Here is a 16,243-nt window from a genome sequence, read left to right as displayed (position 1 = left end):
ATATAGCCAAAAAAATATTGCAATATTATTTTAAAGCCTGAGGCAGTTACCCTGAGGCAGATTTTTTTATCATCACTGGTGGGCAAAGACGGAAAAAAAGTTAATTTTGGACACTGATTAATGCTATCTAGACTAGCTTCATGACTGTGAATGAAACCCAAGAACACAGACATTACTGGCTGAGATGAAACCGGAGAGCACAGATATAACTGTCTCAAAGTGTGCAGCACTTGCCCGGGCAGCTGTAGGCCAAGCCCCATAACTACTGGTCAGCGTCAGACACACTTATAGTCTGAGATAAGAGATATTCATAGCCTGATCTCTGTGTGCTTGTGGGGACAGTGGGGACTCATTATTTTTTTTGATACTGTTTTATATCTTCAGCTGTTTGAGTCCCTGCCACTGCGGTTCCCTGTGAAATGCCAAAAAGTTTAGATATCATGACGACATTTAATGGAAGTAAAGCTGAAGCTCCTTTACATTAAACCCTGGATGTTCTCTGTCCAGCTCTGTGTAATATCTGCCAACCTCTTCAGGGTTCAGCGCTGCCAACACTGGACACCTCCTCTGACCTCTCTCCCTGAAACACATCACTGCTTATCTTTGATGAGCTGCACTATGTATAGAGCATCACGGAACAAACCCTGGAGAAGAGGAGTCCCAACTGCTCACTTCAAAGTCACGAAAAAGCTTACATGTATGATATTTTCTTACACAACTTAACTGTTATACAACTTGGTCACATACAAAAGCAAGCACTTTAAAACCCATCAAGTCTCTTTTCAAGAAAACTCTCAAAATCTTAGACAGGAAAACTTTTTTTCATTACTGCTACATCCTAAATAAGTATGATATTTTAGACATTGATAGATAACAGATGTTCTTGGATGTTTGCTTTTTTTAAGTTTTGAATAAGCTTGATTTCATATACAAGAAAAAACAAAAACCAACAATGGAATAAACATTAGAGCGTTAACTCGTGGAGACTTTAATATACAGAGATGCGGGGCTAAATTTAGTCAAATGGTGGTACCTGTTAGAGGCACACATTCATGGAATAAACTACCGGCACATAATAGGGACTGTGACAGCTACTTAACCTTAAAAAAAAAAAAAAAAAACCTCTAACATTGGTTGAAAACAACAACATAAACTGCTTGCTTCTCTGATGCCTGTTCCCAAGGGCTTTTTTGGCTATTAATATGTTAATTAAAGGTAGTTATGTTATTTGAATGAAATATGTCCATTTGTAATGACATATTACACATACGTGAACTATTTGTGTAACTGTTTTTCATGGTACTTATTTTAGGACGGATTAAATTTAGCAATTGCACTAATTCCGGCACATTTACACTGATGCTTACTGCTGATGATTAATGTGCACTGTCCTAATTCAATAAAGTAAATAAACTAAACTGCTGTAGTAATTTCAGTTAATTCAACTTTAAAAATGAACACTTGAAGTTCTTACATCATCGACACTGAACAAGAACATCCACGATAGGTAAATAATTTAGCAGCTGTATCATAACATGACCAAAGGGCTGAGTTGCTTAATATTACAAGACCTTCAATAAAAAAAATACAACCCAGCTGAAAGAAACTGCAGCCAACAGTGAAATGACCTGTAGGCTAATAGCTCACTGCTGCTTCAGAGCTCGTGAAGGTTTAGTGTGAGTCCAGAGGCTCTTTAAGGCCAACACCTGATCACACCACGCCCTCTTAACAGTGTTCCGTCTCATAAAAAACACAGGCCCCGTTGGTTTACAATCCACAAGGACCTGATTGAAAACAGAGCCCTTGTTGGCTGTGCACACGCCATTTGTTTCAAAATGATTCTACAGAAAAGTATAACTAATTTATTGACCCAGTTAACTTGTCAGGACAGCTCCTCTGCTGGAAGCTGCCAGAATTCCCAAGCAAGGACATGTAATAAACCACTGTGAAGGTACAATAAACATCAAATGTTTAATGTTCACAGCATAGATCAAGATAGAGGGCTGGGCCTGAAGGTAAAATGACGCTAATTCCTGATTCCTTATTAAACCATTTACCTTGAAAACAAACATCTCTCCTCGGAGCATCGCTACAGTGTCAAAGTTTCCTTCGCAGATATTGGGTCCATAGTGATCTGGTCTTTCTGTGGTCCTGGGGCGATCAGGATGCCGGGGAGGTGGTTGCGGTGGTCTGGGCTCCGGGCGGCGGGGGGTCACGGTGGGTAGTGCTTGGGTAGGGCCGCTGTCTGGTTGACCTGCAGAGACAAACAAACACAGTGGGTTACACATATTGTATCACATTATACATAATGACAAAATAATTGCAGGACTGGCTGACAGAAGCAAAAAAAAGAAGACAAAACTAAAGCATCAGGCTCAGAACTGCCTAATTAATTAAATGAGGGAGAGATCACGTTTACATTACAAATAGGTTGAAATTTCGGGAAATGTTAATATCAAAGTTAAAAGTCAAAAATGCTGAAATCTTTACGGAATAGTTTGACATTTTGGGAGTTACACTTACTCACTTTATTAAGGAAGTTCGATGAATGATTGATTTAAGTCTCATACAGTATGTTTAATTGTCCTCTAAAATCTGAGCAAAATGGTTTGTTTATTTATTTGAAAAAAAAGAAATCTTGTCTAAAAAAGGCAATTACCAAATCATCACCTTAGTAAGTAATGTCCTAGAAATTTCAAACGATCACTAAAATGTGACAAGAATATGACCTTAATATTAGTAATAAAAAAGGGGGCGAAAGGGAGCACAAAAATAATTTAAGTCTTGATTATTTATAATATAAATACTTTTTTCAAATAATTAATAAAGATATAATTTTGTTACAGAAAAAAACATATATTTTTAATAGTTTTCTTTTCTTTTCTTTTTTTTGTTGTCTTTTTTCACCTATTTACAGATAATTTTCTTATAACATTTTTTACTAATTTCATGTTTTGTTAAGTTGCCCATTCCCATCTTCCCATGTTTTAGAGAGAAATCAAACCAATTTGCACAGGTTGCCAAGGGTTAAAAACAGACAGATACAATGAGAAGGTTAGCTCAGCTTAGCATCAAGAGTGGAAACATGGTAAAACAGCCCGTTCAATGGTAAAAAAAAATCAGAATTTTGTCTGTCTGCATGATTCAACACACTAAGAATTGTACACACTGGACACCAGGAGAGTGATCCAATAAATAACATCCCACCATAGATCTGCTGTATGCCTCGCCGGTCGTCCTCAGGCAACTGGAAGTCGTCCGTCTCCATCCATTGGTAAAAGGGAGCCATGATGGCCAATGGGTTGTTGGAGTGCTCTAAACCCAGGGCGTGGCCAAGCTCATGGACTGCCACCAGGAAGAGGTCATTACCTGTGTGGAAATCACAAAGCAAAGACACAAGATAGGAAATTTGAGAAAATGCACTTATTGTTTTACAATCAGTTTCCAAAAAGGGACTGTTTGAGTACAAACGCATGTTCATCTGTATTCAAACATGTGCGTGTTATGAAAAACATTTACTGCATAACAGAGAGCTGAAAGCCCTAATAAATCCCCACAGTCAATGTATAAGAATGGCTCCTCATGGTTCTCTCCCAGTTACGATGTCAATAAACATCTCCATAGATCTGACACATAAATCACAGGCAGGCATGCTAATGATGGCTGATATGAATCAACATACATTTCAAACATTTATACCAGTCAAAGGATGCTTTTGTCCACTGCCACTGTAACATTTACACACTAACAAATCTGCTACAGAGCTGTGACACACTGACCACTGACCACACCATCAACTTCCTCTCTAGCACATCTAATGGACTTTTGTTTTTGGTAGAACAAAAGCAGAATTGACCAACATATTCCTATTAGTTCATCTTTGAAGTGAAGCCAGCAAACATTTGGGTACTTCCTCTTGGTCAATACCTCTTTGTGTCCCAGCCCTGCTCTCTGTGAACTTTGACCTTGCAAGGCTTTTTTTTTTTTTTTCCATGAGAATGCCCATGCTGATTGGTCAGATTTGTGCAAGTGACATCATGCTATTAGGGGACTGGGACTTGGTGATGTCACTGCTGTGCATTCAAGGGGAAAGTGGGGGGATGCTGTGGATGCCTGTCCTTGTGCATCTCCTCATTTCCTTTTCGCAAAAACACAAACACACACACACACACACACACACACACACACACACACAAGGATACACACAGTTCATCTCCTCCACCATCGATAATTTCAGAGTCACATGAACGTCCTCATGGTGTACTAAGCTGCAGCTCACACTCAAGGAGAGAAAACAGCAGAGGGCAAGACAGAGTGCCAGAGATAGCTGAGGATGGAAACAAAGAGAGACAGAGGGAGAGCACTGAGAGCAGATAAAGAGGCCTTTGTGAGGTAACTGTGACAACCATTCAGTTGGACAGTGTAAACTTTAAAAGTCTCTGCAAAGTTCAGGCCGTTCTGACTCCCCCACACACACATATTTCGTCATTCCAGCACTATTTCCAGTCTTTGAAGCTTTGTCCACTTGTTTATCGTGTCTCACAGCTCATTCATCAGCAGCCGAGGGGACTACCTATGATGGACACACAGACTAAAGCAGCACCCTGACAACCAGCATGCACCCTCCAAGTCATTTGCTCTGCCTTGTGCAGTTGACTGACTCACATTCTCCTCATCAGACTGCAAAGAAGCACAAATCATCTGACCTTTTACCGCTATTAGCCTTCAGTGTTTCATCTGCGTGAGGTGTGTTTGAGTGTGCAAGTCAGCAAGTTATCTGTTCCAGGAAGGCTGATTAATCACATTGTGCATCACAAGATTTACACCAAAAAACATTCAGCCCATTACAATTTCTCCTTACAGACAAATACACTGAGGTCAAGGAAAGGGAAAGAATAACTGCAAAGAACGAATGACATGGATTTGTGCTTTTAACAGCATATACATTTTTTATGTGCAATTATTGATCCATTAGCTAAAGTCTGTTTCTGTTTGATCCCAGCCAAATGGAGGTCAAAGGTCAGAGCTGATACTATCTTATACTCAAGGACACTTCAGCAGGACCACCAGAGACTTGAACATGGCTCATCAGGCCTCACTTCTTACTATATACAATTTATGGATGTAAAAAATATTGCTTTTTTAATCATTATCACAATGTGAATTTTCACGTAAACACATCAAAAAACACAGCGATGTTGCACTCAGAGATTTTTGGAGCATTTTGAAAGACTACCAGAGTATTTTTTGTGTTCAGTGTTTAATAAGTTCAATAAAAGAATGTTAGAAATAATTTCCTTTCATTTTTTTTAAATCAAAAGCAATTTGTTGTATTTTAGCCGAATACTGAAAGCAGCAGACAGACAGAATTTAGTTTGACCCTTTGAAACCTGAGCAAATTGGCTTGATTTCTTTCAAAGGCATGAGAAGCTTAATAAAAATTACCTTAAAATGACCCAAAAAAACCCCACAAAAATGACCACAAGAAAGTACAAAAAAATACATATAGATTTAATTTCTTTTTTTTGTGTGTGTTTTCACTTAGTTTTTTGATAATATCATATAAACGGAACCACCTGAGCATCAACGCCAGCAAGACAAAGGAGGTGGTGATTGACTTCAGGAGGAAACCACCTCAGCCTGTACCGGTGAACATCCAGGGCCTGGACATTGAGATCGTGGAGAAGTACAGGTACCTGGGTGTTCACCTCAACAACAAACTGGACTGGGCACACAATACAGATGTCCTGTACAGGAAGGGCCAGAGTCGTCTCCACCTGTTGAGGAGACTGAGGTCCTTCGGTGTGAGCAGGACTCTGTTAAGGACATTTTATGACTCGGTGGTGGCATCAGCCATCTCCTCTGCTGTGGTCTGCTGGGGCAGTGGAAGCACAGAGCGGGACAGGGAGAGGCTGAACAAGCTGGTCAGGAGGGCCGGCTCAGTCTTGGACTGTCCCCTGGACTCCATCGAGGAGGTGGGTGAGAGGAGGATGTTGGCCAAGCTGACATCCATCATGGACAACCCCTCTCACCCCCTTCATGAGACTGTGGGAGACCTGAGCAGCTCCTTCAGCAGCAGACTGCGGTACCCACGCTGCAGGAAGGAACGCTACCGCAGGTCCTTCCTTCCATCGGCCATCAGGCTATACAACACCAGCCTGAGCCAACAATAACCTGGACTCACTACAATAATAAGTTGCATTCTCTGACTTTTGTATTTACAACCTGTACATTTTTTGTTTTCCTTGATACATGCCTATTTTTGCACTATTGTATATTTTATATTTTATATTTTGTATATATTGATATTTTTATATATTTTTTTCTGTACATACGGCTGCTGTGACAAGTTAATTTCCCACAAGTGGGATAAATAAACGTGTCTAAGTCTAAGTCTAAGTCTAAAAAAATCCCCCCAAGCTAAATTTCAGATGATTTTCTTATCACTTTATAAGATTTTTTTAGCAAGTTGTCAGACATTTCTTTCCAGGTTTTATAGGGTTAATATCTTTTCATTTATCGTGAGTATTATCATTATTGGAAAATTCAAAAAGGTTATAATATATTGCATATTTTCATCATGTCATGTGGCTCTCATACAATTCTACATTTCCATGTCAGGGTTCAGGTACAGTCTCCTTTACTTTTGTTTGCACCAGCACAAGAACAGTGGCAGTTTTGGAGGAATGCCCCTATAATATCCCAATTCTGAATCAATACTGCAAAGATGATGTTTCAGTACATGTTTGAAAATGCTATTAGAGCTGCAACTAAGGACTGTTGTCACTGCTGATAAAGAAATCTGTTATTTGTCTGATTCATCATCATCATCTTCATTTAGTCTAAAAAATGTCCAAAAATTATATTTTCAAATAATTTGCTTTGCTTGGCAAACAGTGTAAAAAACCTAAAGATATTTGATTTATTTTTATATCAGAAGAGAGAGGTAGCATTTTTTTATATTTAACAAGCTAGAATCATAGATCAGCATTTTGATCACCATTTGCCTTAAACAGTGAACTGAAAAAAGCTTAATTATTGTTCATGCTCTGAAGGTCAGAGCAGAAGAAACATGATTACCACACATCCAAACTGATGGATCAATCTGCATCTATCAAAGTTTTGCCAGCTGTAAAAAAAAACAAATAACAAAGGACAAGGGCTTCATTTTAGCAATAGTGCAACTGGAGGCCAGCAAAAATGCTGGAGTTAAATGAGGACTCTGTCTGCGAAAAGTTCAACTAATTAGATATGTGTCTAACTAGTGTCAGAGCGGTTTGTAATTTGGTTGGACTTTGCCTCTGAGCTGTTTAAGTAGCGTGGTGCAACAAAGGGAGCAGTCTACAGATCTCCCCAAGTGGAACACACTCCCACTTACTGTGGCATTCCACCGTCCCTGTGATCTGTCCTGCTACACATCCCACACACAGCTGATCACACAGATACACACATGCACGGTCATACACGCGCACACACAAAGTTGAGCTGTCTGTGTCTGCTGTGTGTATGTTGATAACAGGGCAAGGAAGTCCATTGTCTCAAAAAAAACCCTCTAGTCAGCAGGGTTAATGGGTTCAAAGCCAGAAGAGGAAGAGCTCTTAAAAATAAGGATTTTGCATTAATCCTCTCTTCTGCATATGAGTAGTTTTTGCTGAACTAAGAGTTGTAATTGGGTTGAGGGTTCATCTTAAGGAAGGTGTAAAGGTTAGGCATGGGTTTAGGCAATCAATTCAGCAAAATTAACCCCTAGAAACTTGAGCAAGTTGACTTGATTTCTTTCAAAAACATGGAAAGAAGGCTATGAGTAATGAAAGATTTGACCCAGAAATAACCAAGAAACTAGTCAAAGGTAAAATAAAATTGCCTAAAATTATTTTAAATAAAAGAAATTAAAAATAAATAGAATTAAATACAAATAAATACATTAATAAATTAAATTAAATTAAACTGAAAAAATAACTGGGAAAAAGTGCTTAAAAATTATAATAATTTTGTAAAATAATTGTAAATATGAATTTTTGATGATTATAAATATAGTTTGAAAGGTGCTCATGAAAAGTGATGTCACTCCTGATTTTGAAAGGTCAAGTTCTCAAAAGCTCACAAGTACAAACTTCATCGATTAGTGTGTTACTTAAAATTGTTGGCACCACTTGATTACTATAATGAGGTGCACAATGAGGGCTAAGACTGTGATGTCACCAAATGTCGACTCAGAACTTTAACAGAGGTAAACGGAGCAGCGCAGCCTGACAAATGAGAGATGATGTAGCTGGCCGAGCCATGCCAACTCTAGTTAGGTGTGGAGGAAAGCGACAGGGACAGCTGTTTGCAATCTATTACACAGATCCATTACAACCTGAACAACATGGCATGAGTGCACTGCTGCAAACTGTCCATCAGCTGAACACTCACAGAGATGATCCAGGCCCTAAAAACCTCTCAGTCCTCATTTCCACCTGAAAGTTAAGAAATGACTGCGTCTGCCCTCAACAAAAAGCTTTATTTCGCAGCAAGCTGTCTGTGTGGCCGCACATACATAAACACAGACACACCAACACGCCATGTGCAGCAAAACATCCACCCACCTGATGCCAAATGTTTTCCCTAAAAACCTCTTAGAAAGGTGTTTATATATCCTGAACATGGCTTTCTTTCTCGTTGTTATTAATACTTTCTCGTTGGGGTCGACTGAGATTGGTTTTTCAGGGCCGATACCGATTATTAGTAATCACTGAGACTGTTAACTAATATTTGGAACCAATATGCATTTACAATAAAAGTGACAATAATCCTGTCAATATTTTGAAATTTGGAATATAACTTTCAACATCATATAAAGCAAGTTCCCAGCAACTTCTTTTATAAAGTCAAGTGGAAATTTAAATAAAAAGAAATTAATAAAAATAGCTCCCTTTCAAAGTGAAAGTTCCTCCTATGCTGACATTTTCTTTGCACTTTTTAATTAATTTAAACACTGATACAGATAAACGGCAAAATGTCAAATATTGGCCCCAAATCTGCTGGGCCGATAATCTGTTGACCCCTACTCTCTTGTTACAAAGTCCACAAACATTCCAAATAGTGCTGACAGTAACCGTTTACCTTGTACGTTCTGGTTTCCAATGGTCCACGGTTCATCCGAGTCAAAGTGTGTGTCCCCGCCCATTCCAGGTCCAGGAAAGTAGGCATGAGCTAGGAAGCCTCCTTCCCCGTCAAAAGGAGAGCTGTCTCCGTGAAAACCCGAAGCAAAGAAGATCATAATGTCCGGCTCCTTGCGGCGTCCATATTTGATCTCCTGGTAGGGAATTTCGTCAAAGGTCAATGGGGTCACCCTCTCCCAGACTTTAAACGCCCGACGGATGGCTTCATATGAGTTATACTCTCCGATCTTGGGGGTGTAGTTCTGGATACTGTGGGAACAAAGAGGGGGAAGAGGGAAAATAATCTTTAAAACATTTCCTCAACGGAAATGAAAAATATGAATGAATCCCAACTTGAATGCATAATTTTCTACAGTAGCCACGTATTGCTTGCACAGTCTATTGTGGCAGATCAGATTTTCTTTAAAAGCAAAACATTTGTTACCTGTAAGTGAGGTGGCTCTTGTTCCATTTATGTCCTGTAAGGGCATAGCGTTTCCGCCGCACATTGGTTTTGATCTGGCCTCCAAACTTGTCAGGCACACCGCAGCGGGGTCTCTTCATGGCACTGACGGAGTTGAAAGAAGTCAGAAGCAGGGAACAGATTTATGTGTATGTGTGTTAAAGGAAGGAGCACACCGGAGAAGAGATGAAGGGAAGCAGGACGTTAAAGCTCCTAGTTTCTCCTCTTGATGTCTGTGTTCTTTTTGTTTAATTTAAGGTGTACCTGTGAGCTGCCTCAGGCAGTCTGGCTACTGATCCTGCTCCTCTAAAGCAACTGAGGATTTGACTGGCAAATCATACACATCCCACATCTCTAAATTTGAAGCAAATTCATCCTACTAAAAAAAATTCCTGGGCTTTTCAAAGCTTAAAATTAAAAGTTTAACTAAAGTTTGGAATACAAAATGTTTTGCAGGACAGGGTCTTGAGGGCGGATCCATATGTTTTTTTTTATATGGGTGTTAGTCTAAATTAACAAAAACATCCTGGTTAATTCCTGCTAACCTTATGGTCTGAGGGTCCATCTGTCCGGTGACCTCCAGGCCGTAGAACCGCTGCATGTCGCTGATGGCGTTGGACAGGATTTGAGCTGATCGCATGGTGGACATCTGCCTGCTGGCCTGGGGCAAGTAACCGTACATCCTCAGCCATGCCTGCAGACACGAAGAAAAACATGAAGGAAACTGTTACATATATCATATATCTGTATATTGTGATACCAACTTGCTTGAATCAAAACTCATTAGATATATATTACTGAAGTTTCCAACATCAAAAATAAATTAATATATACATAAATAAATGAATCAATAAATAAGTATTTACCATTTGACAAGTTGTGTCCACAATTAAAGCCATTTCAAAGTACTAGGGTTGGGGCAAAAATTGATGTAGCATAGTATCACATTATTTTGTGCGTAAATGATTAATATTGCCAAAACAAAATAAACTTTGGTGGCCTGCTAGAATAATAAAAAAAAAAAAAAAAATGTTTTAGTCTAAAAAAATGACTTAAGTGACATGAAGAGGCTGAAAAGTTTGTCTTATTCGATAAAAAACACGTTGATTAAGGATTTGCATTTAAAAAAAGGTAATAAATTGCAATATATTGTAATATATATTGTTCCTGTCATGCTTTTGTAGGGTCATGTTTTTGTTTATATTATCATTTTGTCCATTTCCTGTTTTAGTTTTATTTTGTTAGTCTCTGTCTCAAGTCATGTCATGTCCCCACGTGCTGTCAGGTTTCCCTCCTGTGTTTTTACCCGCCTCTGATGTGTTTCACCTGCGTCTGATTGCCACACCTGTGTCTCGTTATCCTCCTCGTGTATATAAGCTGTGTGTTCCCGTCCCTCTGTGCCAGTTTGTCTTTGTCTTGTGTAGCAAATGCTCAAGCCATTTTTTTTTCATTTGCTTTTGTGTGCTTGTTAGTTTTGGACTGATGTTTGTCTCTTTGTTGGAATTGTTTGCCTGGCTGACTGAACACTCGTGAACCAGACCTGTTTTCTGATCTGTCTCAGAGTTGTGCATGTGGTTCTGTTCTCTGTGAGCCTGACATGTGGGTAATGTTAGTTAGGCATTGAATGAATTAATACATGAATGAATGAATCTTTATTTCTAACATGTAAAAAAACAAAGCACAAAAATGAAAGCAAACAAGAACAAAAAAGATTTTGAAAAAGGCCTATACAAAACCTATTTGTCAATCTTGATCAAAAAATACATAAGACACTTAACTTTTATTATCACATGTTCGAAAAAGGAGTAGTAAGCCATACAAACTTATTTATTTCTACCCCTTTATACCTTATACATTTATATTACATATAAATGTTTTGTCAAATTTTATATTCAACCCGCTACGATATGGACAACTATCCCAGTTTTATTCAATCTCTAAGTTTTTGTTGTGAGAAAAGGATACTAATTGGGCCTCATTCACAAAACTTGCAGATCATGGGACACGGCAACATGGACAATTCACACCAGAGCCAGTGTGCATAGTTATGCAGAAAACTGGCATGCTGTTTATACATAATCTGCACTGCATTTTTGCGTCGCACTTTTGAGAAACAGCTTTAAGCTTTTAATCCCTGGTATCTTTTTCTACACATACAGGATAAAATCTCAAAAACAAAATAAGAATGACTGATCGATTTGAAGCAATCTCAGTCAAATGAGGGTCTTTGATGATTCAAATCTACGACTTTCGAGGGGCAGCCCTCTTATACCCCGTACATCTGCGTATACCCTCTACGACACCACTGACTTTCTGTATAATCAGTAGGCAGGTTTCCATTAACCCTCAAATGGCACAAATTGAAATTGCGAATAATTTTTAAACTCGCATGGTGGTATTTCAGGCAATATGAAAAAGCCATGTTTCGCAAAACTGCAATGGGAACACTTTTTTGGCTTTTATAGGTCACATGTTGCTATAGCTATGTGCATGATGTATCAGGTGCTACAAGAGATGTTATTGCATCACATAATTCTTCAAAAGTTGAGCGGATCACCCTCAAGTTCTGAATTCACAATTCCTCGGTGAAATCGTGGACTATCTCCTCCCAGAAATCCCTCAAAGGTGGCCGCTCTCACATATACAGGGCTTGCCTTTCAATATCGCTCGCATAACACGCCTACGTTGCCTTCAAATAGAAATAATGACGGCTAATGTAGTGACTGCAATAGAAATAAACCTGCTAATGTTTTGAACATCCATCACCATGCTTCTTGGAATGTTATCACCAGAGGAGAAGTCGTGTAACATCACTCAATGGAAATTCAGTCATCTCGTAATTGTGTTTCATCGACATTTCCAAAGTATCGCTCAAGTTTTTTGCGCAAATCTGTCATGGAAACCCGCCTACTAAGAAAATTATGACAAGAAAAAGCTTCTGTAACATGATGACATGACAGAGATTTGCCTTTGTACTCAGAAGGCGGGGAGGACATCAACACTAGAGACCTACTGTTCCCTGGGAGTGTGTAACTGGGAGGACTGGGAGATGGGGGATGGTTAATGACAGACTCACCGAAACGTGATATTTTGATCCAATCACAGATGACGCAAAGTCTATCCCACCTGTTATGTAGAAACCTAATATCACACGCACGCTCACTCACAGGCAAGTACTTCGTGGTTGTCTGAGACACTAGATATGCCTGCACATGGACACACTCCCCACGGTGGTGCGGGGAATGTCAGAGGGTGTGTGTCTGAGGGGTTAGGGTTAGGTTCGTGTGTGCTCATCCATGTAGCTTTGTCTGTGTGTGCAAGTTCACGCCCATCTTTCAAAACACTGCTTGATAATCTGTATTGACTTATCCACTCCTTAAAAGCCAGAAAAACAAAACTCGCCCCTAAAACTCACACACACACACACACACACACACACACACACACACACACACAATACACACATCTTATAAATCTTGAAATACTGTACATAATAAGGGCTCTGGTCACATAGCTGCCCATCAAATTGGTTGGTGGCGGTGGTACCCAACACCCCCCCCACCAGACAAATGCTTTATTTGCTGTATGTGTGTCCTACACAAACAAAACGTCCCCACAGTCCAATGAAAACAAATTACAAAGGGTCTCCCAGACCTGCCTTGATTTACTCTGTTTCCCTTCTGCCTGAGTCTCCTGCACTGTATACACAGCTACAATAAGACTGTGTGTAATAAAGGGAGAAGGACCTGTGCTCCTCTCTGAAATCACCCACTGATGAGAGAAGTTGATATTATCAACACAGAGCTACTGACGTTACAAATACAAGCCCAGTCGCTGATACTAAACCTCAGCATGACAAACCAAGTACTTTGCTTTGAGCATTGACAGCTGGAGATAAACAACTATATTTGGCCTGCATGTGTTGTGTTTCTACACAGTTACACCAGATTACTTCTCTTGAAGTTAATGCAGAATGATCTTTATAAATTACTGAGCCGATCCTGACGGAATCTCATCCTTTGTGATCAGTTAAAGTAGCAGCTGACCACTGGCACAAGTTAATGAGCCTTTGTTGAAGTAGTCGATCTTCTCTTTTCCCCACAGGGTTTTATATGATATGTGTATTGAGTTTTGATAGGACAGGATAATTCATGCCCAAAGGGGAAACTTATTTTGCCACCATGGTCAACATACAACAAGGCATAAGGCAAATACAGTACAACTATAAATATAGCACCAGGCATAGTCACTGAGGGAACTCACTACCACATCAACAATAGTAAATGCTAAAAAAGCACTAAAAAGCACTGCCTCTGACAATGACAGAAAAATAAAATGATAATTAAGTAACCAAAAAAAAAATCATTCTAACACCAGTAAAAGAACTGCAGGAAATCCGTAGGTGAGCTTCAGTGAGTTCTTTTGCCAAAAAAAATTTTAAAAATGCATTGAAATAAATAAATATCAAATGTTTGAATTAAAGCTGATGATCTGTGTTGTTATGAACATTCTTGTCTCTCTTTGATAAAACATATTTATAAAAATACATTTTTTAAGGTAAACTATAGACAATTACCGCCTTACGATTATGTGCCTCCACAAGCAAGTAAAGTTGAAGTTACAGTTAAAATCCATGTCTGTCCAGACTCATATTAAGCCATGACACTACACAGTGTTTCAAATATGGATGCTGCTGCAAAGAAGCTACAAATTCCAAAATGTGAATGTGCCACACTTCTTCAACCCACCATTACGCAAGATCTCTACAATCAGCACAGTTTCAAGGTGGACACCCAGGTTTAGTGTCACCAGCTGAATCCGACCCAATGTCTCCCCTTCTGTTCCTGAGATATGTTGAAGGATGACCAATGAAGTGTTTTTGCAAAAGATTATGATGTCACAGTGAAGCTGATCTTTGACGTTCTGGATATAAAATCTCATCACTTAATCTCTTAATCCTATTTAGACATTCTTGGGAGATTTTTGACATGATAAACATGTAAATGATTGAGTTATGGTAAAAACATGTTTTGTGAGGCCACAGTGATCTTTGACTACCAGAATCTACTCAGTTAATCCCAAAATCCACATGGATGTTTGTGCCAAATTTGAAGAAATCTTCTTAAGTCCTTCTTAAGAGATCCTGTTCACAAGAATGAGATGGACGAGGTCAAAAAGACCTTTGACTGCCAAACTTTGATAAATTCATCTTTGAGTCCAAATGGTCATATTTGAAGAAATACTGCCAAGGAGTTTTTGAAATATTGCATTCATGCAAATGAGACAGATAGACAACCCAAAAATGTAATGCCACAGCTGTCGCCAACACAGAGGAATAAGAAAACAATGTATAGACTCATACAAGAGTAATCCCTCTCAATCATCACTCAAGAAGTGTTAGGTGGCACATTTATCTGTAGAGAGTCTACTCTCTGTCTGTATTTTCTTCTTATTTTGCTGTATTCAGGACATTTCTAATCATAGAGCACAGGTGAGGCTGGGACTTTATAAAAAAAGGTAGTGTCCAGGTGCAAGACTTTAAGCAGCAGGCATTCAAGGAGAAGCTATGGAAATAGAAAAGACGTTCCAAAACGAGTGAATCTGGGGTTGCCTTTCACTTTCGCTGGCGAGCATGTTTACAAACTGTAACCGGCAATTCCTGCATGATGTTGAATGAAAGAGAATTCAAAAAGTGAATAAAGTCAATGCAGAACATTTCTTTGAATTCACACATCTCAGGGAAAATACAGCTAACTCAAAGGCACAGGGCAATGATGGAAAAAAAAATGTCTTTACAGTCAATGCACTGGCCATCAGGAGGTCAGAAACTTAAGTGTTTGAGCCCTCAGCTTTGGAGAACTTGGCCCGATGAGCTCAAACCTTCAAAATCACTCACATCTCCAAACACATTTGTTCACAGAGGCAGCTATGTGATGATGAGCTTTTTTCACCAGTATTTCCTTCAGTATTTGGCTTTTTCAGTAACTCTTATGTTCATTATCATTGTTGTTTTTGGAGATATTGACACTTATTATGTTATTATTTTTCAATGTAGAACTTTGTTGGTTATTAATTGTACTATGTATCCGTTATCCATCAATAGCAGCAGTAACATTAGTTGCAAAGAGGTTAACTTCCTGGGAACATTAACAGTGTGCACTGTTTTGCTACGTGACAACAAAATAGACTATATGAATTAAAAAAAAATAACGCTTTATTTCTGTCATTCAAGCTGCAATTCAAATTCGACCACAATGTGAGCTGCAGTAGCAGAGTGGCGCTGTCTGTGTTTTCACTCATTGGCTCCAAAGGCAGAGGAAGAAGCAAGTCAAATTTATTTATGAAGTATTTTAATACAAAACGGGCCAAATATGATTTTAGACTACTCCATTTAACTGTCTCTTAACTGCATTATGATAGGAGAATTGCCCGTCAAACACGGTTCCTATACTATCTATAGTTTTTTATATTACCTTGTACATTTTCACTATTTACGGTTTACCTTTTTTTCTAACAGTGTGAAGATTTAATTGAATTTTGTGTAGTAGGGCTTGGCAAAACGGCTTTAAAATAATTTCACTGTTACTACAGTTACAAATAAAGTAGCTAAATAAAGTTACATAAACTACTGTTCTAA

The 16,243-nt window shown here is 38.9% G+C and overlaps 1 protein-coding gene across 1 annotated transcript in view; it reads right to left on the bottom strand.

Moving 5' to 3' along the window:
• mmp15b (matrix metallopeptidase 15b) overlaps nucleotides 1-16,243 on the bottom strand; it is a 45,332-nt gene that overhangs the window by 19,304 nt on the left and 9,785 nt on the right. Inside the window, exons 2-6 of the mRNA XM_042484410.2 lie at nucleotides 10,152-10,300; nucleotides 9,589-9,711; nucleotides 9,106-9,413; nucleotides 3,208-3,369; nucleotides 2,058-2,254 (exon numbers count right to left, since the gene is read on the bottom strand). Of these exons, the coding sequence (XP_042340344.1) occupies nucleotides 2,058-2,254; nucleotides 3,208-3,369; nucleotides 9,106-9,413; nucleotides 9,589-9,711; nucleotides 10,152-10,300 (939 nt within the window). The remainder of the gene's footprint in view (nucleotides 1-2,057; nucleotides 2,255-3,207; nucleotides 3,370-9,105; nucleotides 9,414-9,588; nucleotides 9,712-10,151; nucleotides 10,301-16,243) is intronic.

This window comes from Plectropomus leopardus, chromosome 1, assembly GCF_026936395.1.
Source record: "Plectropomus leopardus strain MGB_pleo_1.0 chromosome 1, ASM2693639v1, whole genome shotgun sequence".
Lineage (NCBI taxonomy): Eukaryota > Metazoa > Chordata > Actinopteri > Perciformes > Serranidae > Plectropomus > Plectropomus leopardus.
The sequence above is the reverse complement of the archived record's forward strand: the minus strand, read 5'-3'. Positions and strand labels throughout refer to the sequence as shown.